This window comes from Nycticebus coucang, chromosome 18 (assembly GCF_027406575.1).
Source record: "Nycticebus coucang isolate mNycCou1 chromosome 18, mNycCou1.pri, whole genome shotgun sequence".
NCBI classification, from domain to species: Eukaryota; Metazoa; Chordata; class Mammalia; order Primates; family Lorisidae; genus Nycticebus; species Nycticebus coucang.
In genome coordinates this window covers 23,336,552-23,359,522 of record NC_069797.1, presented here as the reverse complement: position 1 = coordinate 23,359,522, position 22,971 = coordinate 23,336,552, and the positions used below count along the sequence as shown (strand labels likewise).

At 38.7% G+C, this 22,971-nt stretch overlaps 1 protein-coding gene across 3 annotated transcripts in view; it reads right to left on the bottom strand.

Moving 5' to 3' along the window:
- Positions 1-22,971, bottom strand: part of RABEP1 (rabaptin, RAB GTPase binding effector protein 1) — a 116,820-nt gene that overhangs the window by 74,194 nt on the left and 19,655 nt on the right. For all 3 annotated transcript variants that reach the window (XM_053569318.1, XM_053569320.1, XM_053569319.1), the window contains exon 2: positions 12,199-12,327. In XM_053569318.1, coding sequence (XP_053425293.1) covers positions 12,199-12,327 — 129 coding nt within the window. The remainder of the gene's footprint in view (positions 1-12,198; positions 12,328-22,971) is intronic.

The following is a 22,971-nucleotide window of genomic DNA, read 5'->3' as shown; positions in this document are numbered from 1 at the left end:
GCACCTGTGGCTCAAGGACTATGGCACTGGCCCCACATACCGGAGGTGCTGGGTTCAAACTCAGTCCCGGCCAAAAAAAACTGCAAAAAAAAAAAAAAAAAAGCCTTCTACATTTTAACTCTCCATCCCCCATTCTTTTAGTCTCAATTTGTATATTTTTATATTATCTGTATCTTAATAAGTTGCTATAGCTATTACTGTTTTTGATAGATTTGTCTTGTGGGCTTCATATTAGAATTATGAGTAGATTGCACACCACAATTATAGTATTAGAGTAATCTGAGCTTGTCCATATATTTAATTCTACCAGTGGGTGATATGCCTTCAAATATCTGGGGGTAGGAAATATGTTAGATTTTTTTTCAGATTAAAAAACTCCTTTAGTATTTCTTATAAAGCCAGGTCTAGTGGTGGTGATTTCTCTCAGCTTTTGTTTATCTGGAAAAGACATTACTTCTCCTTCATATATGAAAGATAATTTTACAGCATATACTATTCTTCTAAAGCAGGATTTTTTTTTTTTCTTTCAGAATGATGCTCCTATCATTCCACTGGTGAACCGGAGCTCCTTTAAAATTATTTGCCTGTTTTCTGGCTGCTTTTAGGATTCTTTCTTTTTTTTTTTTTTTGGTAGTGACAGAGTCTCACTTTATGGCCCTCGGTAGAGTGCCATGGCATCACACAGCTCACAGCAACCTCCAACTCCTGGGCTTAAGCAATTCTCTTGCCTCAGCCTCCCGAGTAGCTGGGACTACAGGCGCCCGCCACCACGCCCAGCTATTTTTTGGTTGCAGTTCAGCCGGGGCCGGGTTTGAACCCGCCACCCTTGGTATATGGGGCTGGCGCCCTACCGATTGAGCCACAGGCGCCGCCCAGGATTCTTTCTTTATAAGTGACCTTTAAGAGTTTGACTGTTATATGCTTTGGGTAGCCTTATTTGGGCTGAACACTAAACTGTGGTGGTCTCCAACTTTCCTGTACCTGGATATTTATATCTTTCTCAAGCCTTGGAAAGTTTTGTTTTTTTTTCTTTTTTTTTTTTTGTAGAGACAGAGTCTCACTTTATGGCCTCGGTAGAGTGCCGTGGCCTCACACAGCTCACAGCAACCTCCAACTCCTGGGCTTAAGCGATTCCCTTGCCTCAGCCTCCCAAGCAGCTGGGACTACAGGCGCCCGCCACAACGCCCGGCTATTTTTTGGTGGCAGTTTGGCCGGGGCCGGGTTTGAACCCGCCACCCTCGGTATATGGGGCCAGTGCCTTACCGACTGAGCCACAGGCGCCGCCCCGTTTTTTAAGTTTTCTAACCCTTGCTCTTGCTCATTTATCTCTTGAACACCAATAATTCTTAGGCCTTTTGAAGTAATTTTCTGTATCTTGTAGGTAATTTTTTGCTTTTCATTCTTTTTTCTCCTCTATATATTTTCAAATTTCCTATCATTGAACTTACTATTTCCTTAGCTTCAGAACTATTCTGCTCGAGAGCCTCGAATGAATTTTTTCAATTCAGCAAATACATTTCTCAGTTCTAAGATTTCTGTTCAAATTTATTATTTCAACCTTTTTGTTAAATTTCTGATAAATGTCTACACTGTTTTTCTGTGTTACCTTAGAGATCACTGAGTTTCCATAAAACTGCTGTTTTGAATTCTTAGAGAACTCATAAATCATCATTTCATTAGGGCCAGTCACTAGATTTTTGCATACCCCTTTGGAGAAGTAATGGTTCCCTGTTTGCTGGTGTTTCTTAGGGTATGCATCTATGCCTCTGCACTGAAGGATTTGTTAGTCATTCCCATTTTCTTCATCTGGCTTTTATTGAAAACATTTGTTCAGCAAATCTTCACTAATAGATCACTGCCTTCTTTTTGACTCTTGGGGCTATCTTAAGTTCAGGTTTGCCTTGGCTCTATTAATACATTTGTCCATTTGTTTGAGCACAGTATGGAAAGGCTGGCTAGGGGTTTGTGACCCCCACCCCTACCCTACCCACCCCAACCTGTGAGATAAAACTCCTGAAGTACAGTGTTGCTGAGCAACATTACGACTTATTTGACTAAGTTTCAGAGCAGTTTCCAGGACTGAGGATGGTAAACCTGCCATCACCCTCTGTCTTCAGGGTTATTTCTCCTTTAGGGACTTATAATGCTTCCTATGGGTTAAGGCAGGGACGGTCTCCTGCTAAGGAACTCAAGATGGTTTGGAAGCTGGTTGTCCACCTTTTTCTTTTTTTTTTTTTGAGACAGAGACTTACTATGTCACCCTCAGTAGAGTGCAAGGCGTCATACCTCACAGCAACCTCCAACTCTTGGGCTTAAGCAATTCTCTTGCCTCAGCCTCACAAGTAGCTGGGACTACAGATGTCCGCCACAACACCTGGATATTCCACCTTAATTTTTTTTTTAATTTTGCTTTCAATTTCAGCTGGCTTTCACTCATCTTAGTTTGAAGTTGTTTTCTTTTTTTTTTTTCCTTTCTATCTTCAGCGATTCTCTTGTCCTTTGCCTCCCAAGTAGCTGGGACTACAGGCGCACGCCAGCTTTTTTTGGTAGAGATGGGGTCTCACTCTGGCTCATGCTGGTCTCAAACCTCTGGGCTCAGGCAATCCACCTGCCTCGGCCTCCCACAGTGCTAGGACTACCGGCATGAGCCACCACGCCCGGCCTCCACCTTAATTCCTTAATTTCACTTTTTCCAGTGTAAAAACAGTGAGTTAAGGGAAAATTTTCCATGCACTTGGTGCTGGGCAGAAGGGAGAGGAGTATCACAGATGTGAAAGTCTCTTACTATCTGCTCAAGAGGTTTTTTTACTTCTCTGTGGCCATAAAAACTATCTTATCTTCATATTTGAGTTTTGGGATATTTTTGGTGACAAACTTAGCATGTGTCTAGCTCTGGTTTTTTGCAAGGGAGAGTAAACTAGCTTCCTTCTTATACTGCCACTCCAGAAGCAGAAGTCCTCCAGGGTAAATTACTGGTACATTTTAAGAGTTCTTTGTATATTTTGGGTAACAAAGTCCCAGGGAAGGGAAAGAACCATTTGAACAAATTAGAAAGAACAGTGCCTAGAACTTATACAAGGCTGGTTATAGTGCATGTATATTTTGGATTTTTTTAAGACTTTAATCTTTATTTACAGGACACTGCAAGATATGAAATTCCACATAGAAATAAGAAACCCTTTCAGAGGACAGGCTCCATACAGTATGTATGTACAGTTTAGAACTGTTCAAGTATAGTTTTGTTGTAAAAAGTGCTACAATAACAAACCATATTTAATGCAGTTTATATGTGTCTTTTTCAAATATTTTCTCCCAATCTGGGGCTTATCATCTCATTCTCTTGACAGCATTTCTCACAGGGCAGAAAATTTTCATTTTAGTGAAGTCCAGCTATTGCTTCTTTCATGGATTGTGCCGTCGGTTTTATATCTACGAAGTCACTCCCATATTCAAGGTCACCTAGTTTTTCTGCTGTTATATTCTACATTTATAGTTCTGTATTTTTATTTAGGTCTGTGATTTTCATTTATTTTTTTAAAACAATGTAGTTTGTCTAGAGTCACCACTCTGATTATGGATGGTCCAGTTATTCCAGCATCACTTGTTGAAAGACTTTTTATTTTATTGGATTGCCTTTGTTCCCTTGTCAAAGAGCAGGTGATCATATTTATGTGGGTGTATTTCTGCGCTATTCTTTCTGTTCCTTTAATCTATCTCTATTCTTCATTAACATCACACTATCTTAATGTAGCTTTATATTTAAAGTCAGGTAATGTCATGTCAGTCCTTAGATTTTGTTCTTTTCCTTCAATATTTAGTCAGCTACTCTAGGTCTTTTGCCTCTACAAACTTTTCTTTTAACCTCGTGTTTTTAATAAATTAACTTTAATAAATTCTACAAAATTACAAAGTATCATTTTTCTGCATCCCATAAGTATTTCTACTGTATTCCCAATATTTTGCAATATAAAGTATGATTTCCTCTTTAACTCAACAGGTATTTAGGAATGCATTCTTAGTTTCCAAACTATTAAAATATATACTCACATTATTGCCTAAAATCTTTCTAACTGCATTGAAGAAGGCAACATGGTAGATAGCTTGACTTTTGAAATATGGTGAGCCTTCCTTTGAGATGTATAGATAAATTCGGTAGTTTTTTTAAGTATTCTGTATGAACATAAAAGGAATACACAGTTTCTTAGATGCAGATTTCCTAGGAAATTAGGTTTTTTAATTCTGTTATTTAAAGCTACTCTACCTTGGCCTTGCTTAATCTTGATCTAGCAATTGATGGACTATTAAGTATCTCCCTTTTGTTTCATATGACATGTAAAGGCTATTTTGTCAGGTAAATAAAAGTTTATGATTCTAACATTTCTTTGGTAGATGTTTATTATAAAGTAGCCTTCTATATATCTTCAATGCATTTTACCTAAAACATTGAAGCATTGTTATTAGTGTTTCGTTGTTTTTTTTCTTTTAAAAAGAAAAGTGAATTGGAAAGTTTGTTTTTTAAATAGATTATCAGTTTCTGTCCCTTGTCTTGTTTCTTATATCCTTCCTCTATGTTTACTTTTCTTCTTGTAAATGTTCTTTCGGTGATAAATGCTCTTAGTTTTTGGATGGCTAGAGTACCTATTTTTTGTCCTCACAAATAATTTGGCTGCACATACAATTTTAAGTTGATAATTATTCTATTCTCTGCACTCTGATGATCTTAATTCATTGTCTTCTGGCATCTGTTCTGTTTATGAGGTGTCTCCTGTCAGTGTAATTGTTTCTTCTCTCTGGAAGCTTTTCTTTTCATTCTTTTTTCATTTTTTTTTTTGTTGTTGTTTGTTTACTTGTTTTATTTATTCACCTCTTAGAGAGTCTCACTCTTGTCACCCTGGGTAGAGTGCTATGGCATTACTGCCACTCACACCACCCTCAAACTTTTGGGCTCGAGTAATCCTCCTGCCTCAGTGTCCCAAGTAGCTGGGTTACAGGTACCCAGCACTATGCACAGCTGGTTTGTCTATTTTTAGCAGAGATGGGGTCCCACTCTTGCTCAGGCTGGTCTTGAACTCCTGAGCTCATGCAATCTACCCACCTCGGCCTCCCAAAGTAGTAGGATTACAGGCATGAGCCACCACACCCAGCTTCTTTTCATTCTTGATGTTCTACAGCAGCAGTTCTCAACCTGTGGGTCGCGACCCCTTTGGGGGTTGAACAACTCTTTCACAGAGATCACCTAAATACATCCTGCATATCAGATATTTACATTACGATTCATAACACTAGCAAAACTACAGTTATGAAGTAGCAACAAAAATAATTTCATGGTTGGGGTCACCACAACATGAGGAACTGTATTTAAAGGGTCTCGGCATTAGGAAGGTTGAGAACCACTGTTCTACAGTTTAAGAAGTTTGTCAAGGTATAAACTTACCATTATTTACCCTGCTTGGTACTCAGTATTGGTAAGGAATCACATTTTCTTTGGTGCTTGTAAAATCTCAGTCTTTAGCTCCTCAAATGTTGTCTACTATTCCCTTCATGTTCTCCTGATATTCTTTTTATTATTATTTTTTCCAAGATATGGTCTCACTTTGTCACCCTCGGTGGAGTGCCAGGGTGTCATAGATCACAGCAACCTCAAACTCTTGAGTTCAAGTGATCCTCTTGCCTCACTCTCCCAAATACCTGGGACCCCAGGCACCTGCCACAGCACCTGGCTATTTTTTAGAGACAGGGTTGCTCAGGCTGGTCTTGAACTCCTGAGCTCAGGTGATCCACCTGCTTTGGCCTCCCAAGAGTGCTAGGAGTAAAGGTGTGAGCCACCTCACCAGGCCTCTAATACTTTTTTTTTGCAGTTTTTGGCTGGGGCTGGGTTTGAACCCTCCACCTCTGGCATCTGGGGCCAGTGCCCTACTCCTTTGAGCCAAGGTGCTGCCCCCTCTGATACTCTTTTTAGATGTGTGTTAGAGGTTCCAAATTTACCCTCTATGTCTTTGATAGATTCTTTGACAGTTCCCTCTCTTTGTCTCATGAGAAGGGATAAATCCACAACACTATTTTCTAATTTATTAAAATCGGTGCCTTGTCTACAATTTACATCATTTATTAAGATTAAGTTATGGGCGGCGCCTGTGGCTCAGTTGGTAGGGCGCCGGCCCCATATACCGAGGGTGGCAGGTTCAAACCCAGCCCCGGCCAAACTGCAACCAAAAAATAGCCGGGCGTTGTGGCGGGCGCCTGTAGTCCCAGCTACTTGGGAGGCTGAGGCAAGAGAATTGCTTAAGCCCAGGAGTTGGAGGTTGCTGTGAGCTGTGTGAGGCCACGGCACTCTACCGAGGGCCATAAAGTGAGACTCTGTCTCTACAAAAAAAAAAAAAAAAAAAAGGGTGGCGCCTGTGGCTCAAGGAGTAGGGCGCCGGTCCCATATGCCGGAGGTGGCGGGTTCAAACCCAGCCCCGGCCAAAAAAATCACAAAAAAAAAAAAAAAAAAAAGATTAAGTTCTAATCTTTTATTTCCAAGATTTTTTAATAAAATATTTTCACTGATTTTTATATAATCTTAGTTCATTTCCATATCTAAGTATAAGCTCATGGCACCTAAACCACAAATAGCTTCCTAAACCTAGCTTTTCACTATTGAAATTCTGATTAGTCAGCATTAGATCTTTATATAAATTATGACCATGTATAAAGTCCTGTTGAACACCACTAGAAAATTTCAGTGTCTTCTGGTGATTAGCCATAGTCTCTATTTTTCTTCAAATTGAGCACTCAATGGTCTTTTGGTTCGTTGTTTCATGTAATAGGCTCATCCAAAACACAAACACTGCTGTAGTACTAAGCTTTATACTAAAGTTAGTTAAGAGAAGAAAGCTAAAGAAGATACTTTTTTCAAGTTCAAAGAAAAGCAACAAAACTTTCAGAAGTATTTATAACATTTCCAGTTGAAGTCAGCTGGAAAAATAACGGGTAGTAAAGCAAAAATAGGCAGAAAGAGGAGTAAAAGATAGTAATCTCTTTTATTAACATTCCTCATTACTGTTTGCACTTATATTTTAAGGGTTCTCCAAATACTGTAAATGCAAGCACAACTATTACAACACCAAAGCAAAAGCTGCCACTACTGAGGAAAAGCAATGTTTAGACTCTTCAGGTTTATTTTGACCAGGTTTGCAGAACAATACAGATTAGCAAGCACATCAAAATCATGGTTTACACTATTAACACCTGTGACAATCATTAAAAAAACTACATTTAGAGTTCATAGTAGATGGCAATAATATAAACTGTTCCTTTAGAGAAAATCTTTACATTTGATTTTTATTATGACATAAGGTAGCATCAAACAGTATGAGCTATGCATTTTCTTTAGGAATGGCACCAAAAAGATCACAGTATTTGTTTTCAATTTTTTTTTTCTCTTTGAGACAGAGTCCTACTATGTAGCTCTCGGTAGAGTGCTGTGGTGTCACAGCTCACAGCAACCTCAAACTCTTGGGCTTAAGCGATTCTCTTGCCTCAGCCTCCCAAGTAGCTGGGACTACAGGCACCCACCACAATACTGGGCTATTTTTCGGTTGTAATTGTCATTGTTGTTTGGCAGGCCCAGGCTGGATTCGAACCCGCCAGCTATGGTGTATGTGGCTGGCGCCCTAGCCGCTGAGCTACAGGCGCCGAGCCTTGTTTTCAAATTTTTGTAAAAAGTTATCTCAACTGTGCTCTATGGCTAGCTTGAGAACTTCTGATAGGAAAGATACACAGTACACAAAAGATTATTTATTGGGTATAGATATTACCAAAGCAATTTTAACATACCAGGTATGTTTTTGAACATATAAGCTCTTTATGTCAAAGATATAAAATCCAATTGATAATGCATTTCAGAAATGAGATGTTCTTTGTCATTTTCATTCAGAATTTTAGAGAAAAGTCAATTTTATAACCTCAAAGAAAACAAGAAAACATGGTAAACTCTAACAACTTTATTTGGAGACAGAGAAAAACAGAAAAAAAAAAAGTATTGGACAATATTAGCTTCAAATTACAGAATAAAGAGACTTAAAGAAAAAGCTATAGAAAAGATAGCCAACCTACAGAGGTATTGGAGTGAGAGATAAAGGGGTTAAAAAAACAAACAACAACAAAAAAAAAACGGATGTCACTGGCTAGTATTACATTGGGTTTGAACTGGTTATCAGAGGAAACATTAGTGACCTTATACATTAAATGTGTAACAGGTCTTCTAGACAAGGACATATATGACTGCTTTGTCAATTCTTAAGTGGAAACAAATTTAAAGAGAGAGAGGAAAATAAATTCACATGAACATACTGAAAAGCACAGAAAACTTATTTCCCATGACACTTAACATATATTCAATGACAATACAGTGCAAAAATGTATTATGCACCATAGTAGACTATATTTCCTTGAAAATAAAAACCATCTCATGCATCTCAGCCTCCACGGTAAGTCTTGCACAGTGCTATCGTGCCTACACATGAACATAAGCTTTCCCAGGTCTTTATCAGCCTATGAAGAACAAAATTAAATAGGAAAAGAGCTCTCCTGCCATGAGAAAACAGAACCTCATTCCATACTGAAGTCAGTAAGTCTTTCCAAGCCAAGGTTAAATTCTCTGAGGTCTAAGAACCTTCCATTCTATACCATAATGGCTTTCAAAATTCTTTGAAGACAATAACAGCAAGAAATGTTTTATATATATTTTATATCACAACCCTATATATACATGTATACATATAACAAAACAAAAATTGTGTGCAGCTGTATTTACTTAACCTTACCAAGTATAATGTACTCTGTTTTGGGGTTTTTGTTTTGTTTGTTTTTTTTTGAGACAGAGTATCATTTTGTCACCCTTGGTAAAGTGCTGTGACATCATAGCTCACAACAATCTCAAACTCTTGGGCTCAAGCGATTCTCCTGCCTCAGCCTCCCGAGTAGTTGGGACTACAGGCACCTGCCACAACACCTGGCTATTTTTTAGAGACAAGGTCTCGCTGTGGCTCAGGCTGGTCTCCAACCTGTGAGTTCAGGCAATCCACCCACCTCAGCATACCAGAGTGCTAGGATTACAGGCATGATCCACTGCACCCAGCTAATGTACTCTGTTATTTTCCATTTTATTCCATCTTAAATTGCTGATCATAACCCACTCAGTTTGGGGGTTTTTTTGGCCAAGGCTGGGTTTGAACCCGCCACCTCCAGCATATAGGGCCAGCACCCTACTCCTTTGAGCCACAGGCGCCACCCTGTGCTATAGTCCAAATAACACCACTATATGCATACAGTCCAAATAACACCACTATATGCATACCGTCCAAATAACACCACTATATGCATACCGTCCAAATAACACCACTCTAGAGCAATGGTCTTCAAAGTAGGGTACTGTAGTCCTGGGAGTATTCAAAGGTGTCTATCTATAACCACTATCTATAGTCCACTCTAGAGCAATGGTCTTCAAAGTAGGGTACTGTAGTCCTGGGAATATTCAAAGGTTTCATGAGAGATACATAGGCATATGTTGTACTAAAGGAATTAACTTCTAGATCAGTGGTTCTCAACCTTCCTAAATGCCACAATATATTTTCATTGTTAAAAAGGGGTCACGACCTACGGGTTGAGAACTGCTGTTCTAGATCCCCAACTCTCATAAATATTCTTTCTCAAAATGCAGATGTTTAAGCTCAGATTCTCATTCTTTACCTCCCCTTTCATAATCACTCTTCTCCTATGTAGCAAGAGAAAGGCTTTTTAGTCATCCTGAATTTTACTATGGTCCATTATCCTATTGTGTTAAAATCTCCCCTATGTATCAAATGAGAGGGACAATTTAAAATATCAGTATCAATAATAAAAAGCAAATTACTGTGTGAGTCAGGTGGGTGCGAAGTCTTCCAACAGAACTGAAGGAATATTTAACTGAGCTGTTAGCTAATAGAAAAGAAATATTTTTGAAGCTAAAGCACTGCATAATATAACATATAATTCAGAAAGACTAGGCCAGGCACAGTGGCTCATGCCTGTAATCCTAGCACTCTAGGAAGTTGAGGAGGGTGGACTGCCTGAGCTCATGGGTCCGAGACCAGCCTGAGCAAGAGCAAGACCTCATCTCTCAAAAATAGCCAGGTACTGTGGCAGGCGCCTATAGTCCTAGTGACTTTGGAGGCTGAGGCAGGAGAATCGCTTGAGCCCAAGAGTTTGAGATTGCTGTGAGCTATGATGCCACAGCACTCTACCAAGGGTGACAAAATGAGACTCTTGTCTCAAAAAAAAAAAAAAAAAGAAAGAAAGAAAAAGAAAGAGAAGAATTGAGTAACCATTGCTAAAATAAAAATATCTACTTTTTATGAAACTGAGGTTTCTTAGCATTTATATCTCAAGAAACAAAAACAAAAAAATAGAATACAATAGAACTGATGCTCAAACCTATCTTTTACCAGCAATAAATAATATTCAACCAGAGACTAATAATGTAATTAATTTAGAGATGTCTCATAAGAGCTACATTTCCAATAATTTTTTAATTTGAATAACTAATTTTATAATATATTAATTATCTGTAGTGTGGTTGTATATTCCTAATAATTTTAATAATAGCTGCAATACAGAAGAAATTGACATGTATACGTTTGCTGGAGAGAACTCTATTTTTAAAAGGACTTTCAAACATAAGACATTACTTTAGTCCACTGGCTCTCTAAACTGTGGTCTCTGAACCAATAATATCAGCCAGCCATCACCTGATAACTTACTAGAAATACAAATTCTAGGATCCCACTGACCTAGTGAATCAGAAACTCTGAGCAATCTTTCTTTTAACAATTCTATGAGTACTTATGCTGTAATAGTCAAGTTTCAGAACCACTTTTAAGAATAAAATTCTAAGAGAGATATAAAGAAAACCAAAGTAAAGGAGGAAAACAATGTAAAATTTCTCTCCTGAAAAGCTTATTCATGTACTTGTCTGTTAAACGTGGATAGTGATAGATATTAAATCACTATATTTGGATTACAGTGGATATGTTTAAAAGCATGAAGTTTTAAATTGTTAAGAATTGACAATATCATGAAATTTATATCCTTTACATCTTTTTTTTTTTTTTTTTTTTTGCAGTGTTTGGCCGGGGCTGGGTTTGAACCCACCACCTCCGGCATATGGGGCCAGCGCCCTACTCCTTTGAGCCACAGGTGCCACCTTTTTTTTTTTTTTTTGAGACAAGAGTCTGGCTCCATCACCCTGGGTACACTGCCATGGCATCATCATTGCTCACGGCAACCTCAAACTCTTCATCTCAACCAATCTTCCTGCCTCAGCTTCCTGAGTAGCTGAACTACAGGCGCCTACTACAACACCCAGCTGGTTTCTTCTATTTTTAGTAGAGATGTGGTCTCACTTGTGTTCTAGTCTCAAACTCCTGAGCTCAAGTAATCTACCTGCCCCAGCCTCCAACAGTGTTGGGATTACAGGTGTGAGCCACGGTGCCCAGCCCTTTACATTTTTTTAAACTTAAAAATTTTTAAACATCTGGGCGGCGCCTATAGCTCAAGGAGTAGGACGCCGGTCCCATATGCCGGAGGTGGCGGGTTCAAACCCAGCCCCAGCCAAAAAAAAAAAAAAAAAAATTTTAAACATCAACTTAAAAATGTGTGGAATATATCTAAGTATATAAATATTTTCTGGAGTGCATAAATTAAAAAATTGGATGATCACTAGTCTAGAACAGGAGTTCCAAAATTGTGGTCGTTGGACTAGAAGTAATTGTAATCACCTGTAAGCTTATTATAAATGCATATCTTAGGGTCTCACTCAAACATACTATGGTTTAACAAGATCTCCAGATGACTTTAGCCACGTTGAAGTTTGAGAGTCACTGCTCTAAATAGTAGTTTTAAAAATTTAGCATGTCAAAAATCAAGAAAAAATCTGGATAACCCATTTTTCTACCTGTTTTTCTATTCCATTGTTAACTCTAGCCTCTAAATAGTACTCTTTTATTATGCAATATAAGAACAAATAAAATAAAGGTATATAATGATAAAATTAACACCGTATATTCATTGGTTGTTGAGTTAGATTAAAAAAAAAAAAAAATTAACACTTTATGACTAAGAAACTTAATATTTTAAGGTAGCTTTAGTATGGGGGTTGTGGTAGACTTAGAAACTTACCCTCTTTAGCCAAATATAACTCCTTAAATTTTGCTCTCTTTTGATTAAATTCTTGCTCAAGCTGCTGCTGTGCCCGTAAAAATTCTGCATTAATTTTTTCCAATTCTGCTACCCGTTGCTGAAGAGAAACTGGAAAAAAAACACTAGTTAATAAGTTACCACCTTTATCTATAAATCACAAGAATAAATTAGTATTCCAGCTACACATTACTATACATTAAGCAAGTAGTCAAGCTTCTTCCAAAGATCCATTATATTCTAGGAAATCCTAATTTTAAAAAGACACTTCTGTTAGACTTAATACACAAAATGTGAATGAGTCACATAAAAGTGAAAGACCAAGAGAGAGAATCAAATAAAGCCAATTCAAAAAAAATTTTTTTCTAAAGTTCCTTTGTACAACTATCACAATCTACTTTTGGACTGTTAAATATTGGACCTATTTATCCTACAAATGAACCCACTGCCAATCTTGCTAATTTCCTGCTTCTCTCAAGTGTTATAAGCAAACTCTAATAAGTTCCCTAAATAGGGTAGTCATACCAGACTGAACTATTGTTCCAGTTTCAAAATGCTATTACCATTATACTGAAATCATAATCAAAACCCACTCCCATGTAAAGGATACAGAACTACACATTCTGCATGAATGCTCAATTACTAGGAAATTACCTGGCTTTCAGATTAATGTTGATCATGGTGTGGCAGAGACTAGGACATATTTTTTACTTTTCAGGTTCTATAAAATTGCCACAGATGATTAAATGACTGCTTTTCCAGACTAAGCCTTAGGGCTCCTTTGGTTGAAGCCCAGGGTAAGAGGACAAGCTATCCAAATCTTTGACCTCTTCCTTTGCTGCAACAGCATCCCAGCCTTAAAGCTATGACCATAATCCTTTCAGGGGATATCTATGAGTACAAATCAGCCACAGTCTAGTTACCTAGGCCAGCAGAGATCCCATTTCCTGCTACAAGAGACTCCTGACACTGATGATCTGCCTACAATTTTAACCAAGATCTGTGATATATTTATTCGAAGGCCAACCCCTCCCCCAACCTATCATTCAATTTAATTGAGAGCTGACTTTATAATGCATAGAAAAAAGACTGGAAAAAATGCACCAATGATTTATCTCTAAGTAACAAATTTATGGCTCATTACTTTCTTCCACATGTTTTTAGAAGTTCTCTACAGTGAGGATATATACTACTTTGACAATAAATAACGAACTAAAACCAATACAGACACTCCCTGACTTATAAGGGTTCAACTTAGGAACCATGATTCTGTTTTTCACTTTCAGTATTCAATAAATTACATAACATACTCAACACTTTATTATAAAACAGGCCAGATGTTAGATGATTTCACTCAGCTCTGACTCACATTTAAGGTAGGCTAGGCTAAACTACATTAGGTGTGTTAAATTCATTTTAACTATTTGTATTTGTTCAGTCCTACGACATCTCTAGGCTAGGTCACTACAAATTTAACAGTTATCACTACAATTGATGACAGAAAAAGAAAACGACTACTGCTATGAGTTCCACGTCATCAAAGATAAGAAGTCATTTTGAGGAACAAACATCAAAGCAATGATATCTTGTCATCTGAAGGCTTGACATATAGATAGTCCCTTGATAACCATGAGAAAAAGAAGGATGAGGAATCCATCAGAAAGGGAAAATGTGCAATTATCTCATATTTACCATTTGAAATCATGAAGAAAAATTTTTCCCTGTTTATTTCTATTTATTTCTGCTGGCATTTTTATTGCTAACTCCCAATTGTTAAATAAATTAAACAACTTTCCCACTTAACACTTGAATATTACCAGTAGCTACCAATTAGTACCGAAGTAGAGAAAGGTTCTGGGCAATCGAGAAAGGAGAAAAAACAAGATCCCTCTGTTCTTAGTCTTCCCTAACAACTGTGCCCCGACCAGACCCCTACCAAAATGTATATATTCATACACATATTATTATACTTATATTTAGGAACTGAGGCTAATGAATTCACAAAAACAAAAATGCAGCCTTTTAAAACTGTAGCCAAGAATAAATGTGTTTGCCATTAATTTCCACCCCACCATGGTTCTGAACCACAGCTCAAACCCAGTCTGACTGGCTCTCTCCAGGCTTCAGGAAAGTTTTCAATCCCAGGGATCCTGATCCCTCTGATGGCATACAGAGTCACTCACTCATTCTCTTTTTTAAAATAAAAAAAAAAATTATGTGCTTTTCCAGGAAAAATGGCTAAAAAAAAAACTTCTAACATAATGCAAATGCTATGATACAAAAAGGCCAAAATAACATTTTATAAAATGCCTTTACTGCTTCATCTAGAAAATCAATTCACTCTGGGTAAGATAACAGAAAAGTTTACAAATAGGCATATCCTAAGTATATTAGCAACCAACCACAAATCAGACTGAAAATAGCTCTCATCTCACAAAATGCTGTATTATTTTTCTAAAATAGTTAATAGTTCTATAAAAAGTATAGTGTGACATATAGAAAAATACTGATAAATGTCAGTTATTATTATTACACTGAAGTATTTTTAATGAATAAAGAAAAAAAGCAGAATGATCAAGTGACTTTGTATAGCCAGAAAAGACCAGAAATCACTTCCAACCTCATGATTCTGACTCAGTTCCAAGCTTAGACTTCCAGCTCACACAATTCCCTATTCCCATGTACACTGATAGTATCATGGACAAATTAATTAGTGTTAATGCTAGCCTTCAACAATACTGAGCCTTCTAAAATATGGCAGCTGAGAGTATGAATATGCCAGTCTTCATTAACCATTCCACACATTATATATTTGTTACCTTCATTTGAGTAATAAGAAAAAGGGGGAAACTAATAACAACTACTTTTCTTCTATTTTTAGTAGAGACCAGGGTCTTGCTCTTGCTCAGGCTGGCTCAAGCAATCCACCTGCCCTGGCCTCCCAAAGTGCTAGGATTACAGGCATGAGACACCTCGCCTAGGCGACAACAGCTAGTTTTAATACCTGACATTCAAAGAAAAAAATTATTATGACATCACTTATTGAAAATATCTGACTTAATGCCGGGTGAGGTGGCTCACACCTACAATCCTAGCTCTCTGGGAAGCCAGAGCAGCTGGATTGCCTGAGCTCAGGAATTCAAGACAAGGCTGAGCAAGAGTGAGACCCCTTCTCTAAAAATAGCCAGGCTAGGCATTGTGGTGGGCTTTGTGGCAGGCATAGTCCCAGCTACTTGGGAGGCAGAAGCAAGAGGACTACTTGAGCCCAAGAGTTTGAGAATGCTGTGAGCTATGACACAACAGCACTCTACTGAGGGCGACAAAGTGAGACTTTGTCTCATATTAAAAAAAAAAAAAAACTTACTTAACCACCAACATACAAAGAAAGGAAAACGGAAAAAAAAAGTAAATAAATGGAGGAAAGACCCAGTAATTCTTAGATAGATCTCCTTCTCTAATTTTGGTAAAAATGAGGAAACATGCAATAACTTAACACATTCTTTTAAGTCTCAAGCTATGTCCTGCTACATTTCTTTAACAAGGAAAACATCGTACTAAATAAATTTAATAAGACATAATGGAAGAAGAAATAAAAGCAGTCTAGGTCAAATTTTACTACATCCAAAATCTTTTTTTTTTTTTTTAAATAGAGTCTCACTCTGCTGCCCTGGGTAGAGTGCCCTGGCATCAGCCTCACTCACTGCAACCTCAAATTCCAGAACTCAAGCAATTCTCTTGCCTTAGCCTCCCAAGTAACTGGGACTACAAGTGCCTGCCACAACACCCACCTATTTTTAGAGGCAGGGTCTTGCTCTAGCTCAAGATGGTCTCAAACTCATGAGCTCAGGCATCTGCTCACCTCAGTCTCCCAGAGTGCTGGGATTACGGGCATGAGTCACCACGCCCAGCCCCTAAATCTTTTTGTTTAATGATGTTCAAGATCCAAGAAAATGCCAATTTCAAGTAACATAGAACGGAACATAACTACAATGGAAGAAAAGAATGTGACAGTTCCAAACTCAGAAGTCTTAATTTGTGTATCATGGGATTTTAAAATGAAACTATTAAGTGCAGTAGGTACATCTATTCAATAAAATGATACCAAGGCAGAAAAAGTACATTAAGTAAAAATAATAAGATACAAAATTATATACAGCACAATATGATCTATGCAAAAAATACATTAAAAAAGACTGGAAAGAATATGCCTACTGATATTCAGAGTAGATGTCTTTCTGATAATGAAAAGGATAAATTGTGTTGATTAGATTTAAATTAAAAGTTAATGAAATGCTTTATCTTTTTTTGTCTTAATTATAATTTTACCTTATTTCTCCATATAAGTCTCTTTACTCATAAAAAAAGTGTACATAGTTTAATGGTCTTAAAATATTTTGATTTTTTTTTTTTTTTTTTGGCCGGGGCTGGCTTTGAACTTGCCACCCTTGGTATATGAGGCTGGCACCCTACTCCTTGAGCCACAGGTGCCACCCGGTCTTAAAATATTTTAACATACAAAATTATTTTTAACTATAATTAGATTTTCCCAGAATGAAAAATTTGCTGAAATAAATTTTCAAATAAACCATAATCTCTTTTTCTGTTTCAGAATTGGCCTTCCACCTAGCAAGCCACCTCGTGTCTTCTAAGTTATCACCTTCAGCCTTTTCTAGGAATTACTAAAAGTGATTCTTATTTGCTATAAATCTACCCACTATTTTATACTTTGCTTGGGCTCATATTTCAATACAGTTGTATACCACATTAAGGATGTTTCAGTCAACAAGGAACCACACATGGTGGCTCCATAAGGTTGTAATGAAGTCAGAAAAAACACCTAGTGACTTCGTAGCCATCATGTCATACAGCAACACATTAATCATATTTGTGATGACCATGGTGTAAACCAGCAGTTCTCAACCCGGGGGTCGCAACCCCTTTGGGGGTCGACCGACCCTTTCACAGGGGTCACCTAAGACCATCCTGCATATCAGGTATTTACATTACAATTCATAACAGTAGCAAAATTACAGTTATGAAGTAGCATCAAAAATAATTTATGGTTGGGGGTCATCACAACATGAGGAATTGTATTAAAGGGTCACAGCATTAGAAAGGTTGAGAACCACTGCAAATCCTATAAAAAGTACGGCACATACGTTATGTTCAGTACATAATACTTAAAAGCAATAATAAACAACTACGTTACTGGCTTATGTATTTACTATATTATACTTTTTCGATATAATGCACACCTTTTACTTTTGAAAAAAAGTTAATTGTAGAACAGCCTCAGACAGGTGTTTCAGGAGGTATTCCAGAAGGTGGCATTGTTATCCTAGGAGATGACAGCTCCATGCAAGTTACAGCCCCTGAAGACATTCCAGAGGGACAAAATGTGAAGGTGGAAAACAGTGGTATTGACGACTTTAACTCCATAAGCCCAAGCTAATGTGTGTGTTTCTTAATTTTTAACAAAAAAGTTTAAAAAGTAAAAAAAAAAATTAAATAGAAAAAACCTTATAAGAAAAATATTTTAATACAGCTAGCTGTGTACTGTTTGTGTTTTACACTATTATTATAAGAGTCAAAAGTTTTAGAAAATCAAAAAGTATATAAAAGAAAACAGTTACAGTAAACTAAGATTACTTTATAGAAGAAAGAAAAGAGAATCTCCTGAGCCCAAGAGTTCGAGGTAGCTGTAAGCTATGACACCAGAGCACTCTACCCAGGGTAGAGTAAGACTGTCTCAAAAAATAAAATAAAAATAAAGAAAGAGGGGTTTTTTTTTTTTGTTTTTCTGAAGACAGAATCTCACTGTTACCCAGGTTTGAGTGCCATGGTGTCAACCTACCCCAGAGCAACCTCAAGTAATCCTCCTGCCTTAGCCTCCCAAGTAGCTGGGACTAACAGGGTCTGCTACAACACCAAGCTAATTTTTCTATTTTTAGTAGAGATGGGGCTGGTCTCAAACTCCTAAGCTCAAGGGATCCTCCTGCCTTCCTCTCCCAGCCTGCTAGGATTAAAGGCAGGATCTACCATCCTGGTCAACTTTTTTTTTCTTTTAAAAGACACTTTTCCGGGCAGCGCCTGTGGCTCAGTCGGTAAGGCGCCGGCCCCATATACCGAGGGTGGCGGGTTCAAACCTGGCCCGGGCTGAACTGCAACCAAAAAATAGCCAGGCGCTGTGGCAGGCGCCTGTAGTCCCAGCTACTCGGGAGGCTGAGGCAAGAGAATCGCTGAAGCCCAGGAGTTGGAGGTTGCTGTGAGCTGTGTGATGCCACAGCACTCTACCCAGGGCCATAAAGTGAAACTCTGTCTCTACAAAAAAAAAAAAAAAAAAAAAGACACTTTTCCAGGCAGCACCTGTGGCTCAGTGAGCAGGGCGCCGGCCCCATATGCCGAGGGTGGCGGGTTCAAACCCAGCCCTGGCCAAACTGCAACAAAAAAATAGCCGGGCGTTGTGGCGGGCGCCTGTAGTCCCAGCTACTGGGGAGGCTGGGGCAGGAGAATCGCCTAAGCCCAGGAGTTGGAGGTTACTGTGAGCTATGTGACACCACAGTACTCTACCGAGGGCAATAAAGTGAAACTCTGTCTCTACAAAAAAAATAATAATAATAATAAATAAATAAGACACTTTTCCCCCTCTTTTTAAAGACATAGGATCTGGGCGGCGCCTGTGGCTCAGTCAGTAGGGCGCCGGCCCCATATACCGAGGGTGGCGGGTTCAAACCCGGCCCCGGCCAAACTGCAACCAAAAAATAGCCGGGCGTTGTGGCGGGCGCCTGTAGTCCCAGCTACTCGGGGAGGCTGAGGCAAGAGAATCGCTTAAGCCCAGGAGTTGGAGGTTGCTGTGAGCTGGGTGAGGCCACGGCACTCTACCGAGGGCCATAAAGTGAGACTCTGTCTCTACAAAAAAAAAATAAATAAATAAAGACATAGGATCTTACTCTGTCATTCAGGCTGGAGTGCAATGAATGGTAAGTGAGATCAAAGCTCACTGCAGCCTTGAACTCCTGGGATCAAGTGATCTTCCCGCCTCACACTCCCAGGTTGCTAAGGCTACAAGCACATGTTGTCATAACCAGCTAATTTTTTAAGAAAATTTTTGTAGCCTGACTGGGGGAGGGAAGAGGAGAAGAGATGGCAGAGCTGGCAAGGATGGCAGTGGAAAAATGAAAGGGCAGAAGATTATTTTGTTATTTACATCCTCCCAGGGGTTTAATTATCAAAATAGCTTCTAAGCATCTGAATTTTCTGGGTCTAATTTTTAGTATTCTATTAGCTGAATATGAACAATCATAGGATCATAGTGTTTTTAGAGATTTATTCTAGTCCAGTGTATTTCAAACTGAGTCACAATCCATTAGAGAATTATTTAATCAATTTAGTGATTAACAAGCTGCCTTTTAAAAATAATAAGACAAAACAGAAAACATTGGCACTTTTAATATAAGTACAAGTTGTTTCATGAAATCTCTATTTCAGATATTCATACATTTACACTGGTTTGCAATGAAAAATGTTTCTTATTGTAGATAGAGGTCAAAATAGTTTGAAAGCCACCAATTCCTAATTCATGCAGGAATCCATTCTTACAATATCACAGACAAGTGATCATGTGGAGTCAACATGAACGTAAATCTGATGATTGAGTTCACTGCCTCACAGGGCAGCCAATTCCACTGTTCAGTTTTACATTATCCTTCTCCCCTTTCCTCAGATAATTGATCATCTTAAACTATTAGAAATATCTGCTGTTAGTAAATGATCCTAAATCTGCTTCCTTTAGAGATTTTAGTTCTGCCCTCTTGAATGAGAGGAAAACTTCTAATATCTGACATTTCCTATCCACTCTCTTTTATTCTACAGATAAATACCTCCTAACCCTTCAAAAATTTCTAAGTGCTTCATTTATCCCAGCTATTCTCTCATAATACAGTCAAAATTCTACACAAAATAAGACACTTTGATCTAAATACAATGCCAGCCTACAGTCTAGGACAGTGGTTCTCAACATGTGGGTCACAACCCCTTGGTGGTCGAACAACCCTTTCACAGGGGTTGCCTAAATACATCCCGCATATCAGATATTTACATTACAATTCATTTTTGGTTGGAGTTGTCATTGTTGCTTAGCAGACCTGGGCTGGGTTCGAACCTGCCACCGTAGGTGTATATGGGCAGCACCCTTGCCGACTGAGGTACAGGCACTGCCATTATCTCCTTTTTTCAGGGGACTATACTCTTTTTCATAATGTACCACAAGTTTACCCTACTTTTTTTGGCCACAATCCCACATGGTTAATGTTAGCCCAAAAGATTGTTAATCTACCTTACTAAAAAGAGAAAACACTAGGTGGGTGTGGTGGCAGGTGCCTGAATTCCCAGCTACTCCGGAAGCTGAGGCAGGAGAATTGCTTGATCCTGAGAGTTTGAGGTTGCTGTTAGCTAAGATGCCACAGCACTCCACCCAGGGTGAAAGAGTAAGACTCTATCTCAAAAAAATAAAGAAATAAAAATAGAAAAACGAGCCAGGCATCGTGACATGAACCTGTAATTCCAGCTACCCAGGAGGCTGAGGTGGGAGGCTGAGGCAGGAGGATCCCTTGAACCCAGGATTTGAGGCTGCTGTGAGCTATGACAACAGTACACACTCTACCCAGGTGACACTGAGACTCTGTCTCAAAAAAAAAAAAAAAAGGCTCTCTCTGCCCTAAACCTAGCACAGTTTTAGCCATGGTGCAGGTTGTTAATTTTTTTTTTTCCCCACAAAGTTATCCTGTAGGACTAACGATAGGGCCCTTCGGCACATCACTTAAAATTTTAGTAGACGTTAATATCAGACTGTTCTATTATTACAAATTCTTTCCAATTAACCTTAGTATCAAATCACTTTTTCATATTATCTATGATTTCATGAACAGCATAGTCAAAGGCCTTATTAAAATTCAAAAGTAAGCTATCTATGGTTTTGGATTCAGAGAAACTTGTGCCTCGAACCAAACCCAAACATTCATTGTATGAATTAGGGCAAATCATTTAACCTTTCCAATTTTTCATTATTAAAGTAATGATTGCCATTTTGCAGGGTATCATATGCTATTAGAATTACAAACATAAGGCGGCGCCTGTGGCTCAGTGAGTAGGGCGCCGGCCCCATATGCCGAGGGTGGCGGGTTCAAACCCAGCCCCGGCCAAACTGCAACAAAAAAATAGCCGGGCGTTGTGGCGGGCGCCTGTAGTCCCAGCTGCTCGGGAGGCTGAGGCAAGAGAATCGCGTAAGCCCAAGAGTTAGAGGTTGTTGTGAGCCGTGTGACGCCACGGCACTCTACCAAGGGCGGTACAGTGAGACTCTGTCTCTACGGAAAAAAAAAAAAAAAGAATTACAAACATAAAAACAACTCACTTGAAATAGGTACTCAAAATGCACTCAGTGCCCATAGCTCAGTGAGTAGGGCACTGGCCACATGCACTGAAGCTGGTGGGTTCGAGACTGGCCTGGGACTACTAAACAACAATGACAACTGCAACCAAAAAACAGCAGGGCATTGTGGTGGGAACCTGTAGTCCCAGCTACTTAGGAGGCTGAGCCAAGAGAATCGGTTAATTTAAGCCCAAGAGTTTGAGATTGCTGTGAGATGTGATGCCATGGCACTCTACCAAGGGCAACATACTTAGACTGTCTCAAAAAAAAAAAAAAATAAATAAGTACTCAAATGATAGTTACTATTAACGGTTTCAGTATGTGATAGTTTCAAGTTCATAATTCTGTTAGAAAAAGTTAAGATGTTCATTTGATCCAACTTGTTTCAGAAATATTTCCTAGTGATAACTAAATCAACTGATTTTCTAAAATGTTAAGTCATTTGTTTAATGTTTTATCTTTTAAATGTTCTTGAAATTGTATTCAAGCGAAGTTATAAATTAAGACAAGCAGGTAAGGGCAGCGCCTGTGGCTCAAGGAGTAGGGCACCAGTCCCATATGCCGGAGGTGGTGGGTTCAAACCCAGCCCTGGCCAAAAAAAAAAAGACAAGCAGGTAAACAAAACTTTGAAAATAAAGGCAAAAATACAACACAGAAGAGAAGTAGTATGCACAAAAGAAAGGAGATTTCTGATAGTATAATGGAAAAGGTTAGAAGGGAAATGAGAGCAAAATGAGAGTCTTGGCCCAGGAAAGGGCAGAAATGAAAACAAAAAGGACAGGACAGCAAGGAAGAGAGGCTATAACCAGGGCACGTATGCATGTATTTTGGGATCTGAATGGATGTGAGTGAATGTTCAACAGATTGACAATGCAGTATAAACTACATTCCAGAATCTATTACTATGTCTTTACATTTTAGAATTATTCCACCATGTATTCCCAAATGGAACAGTGACAATGAGAACCATGAAAATAGTCTCACATGGTTGCCAACTAAGATTACTTAACAAGCAACTATACAGGTGAAATAAAGCACAGATTTTTTTTAATACAGCACAGTGGTTCACCCCTCTAATGCTAGCACACTGGGAAGTCGAGGCAGGAGGCCTGCTTAAGGCTAGAAGTTCCAGACCAGCTTGACCAAGAGCGAGACCCTGTCTCCACAGAAAATTAAAAAATTAGGCTTGGCTAAGGGCGCCAGCTACATATACCGGGCTGGTGGGTTTGAACCTGGCCCAGGCCTGCTAAACAATGACAACTTCAACAACAACAAAATAGCCGGGTGTTGTGGTGGCTACCGGTAGTCCCAGCTACTTGGGAGGTTGA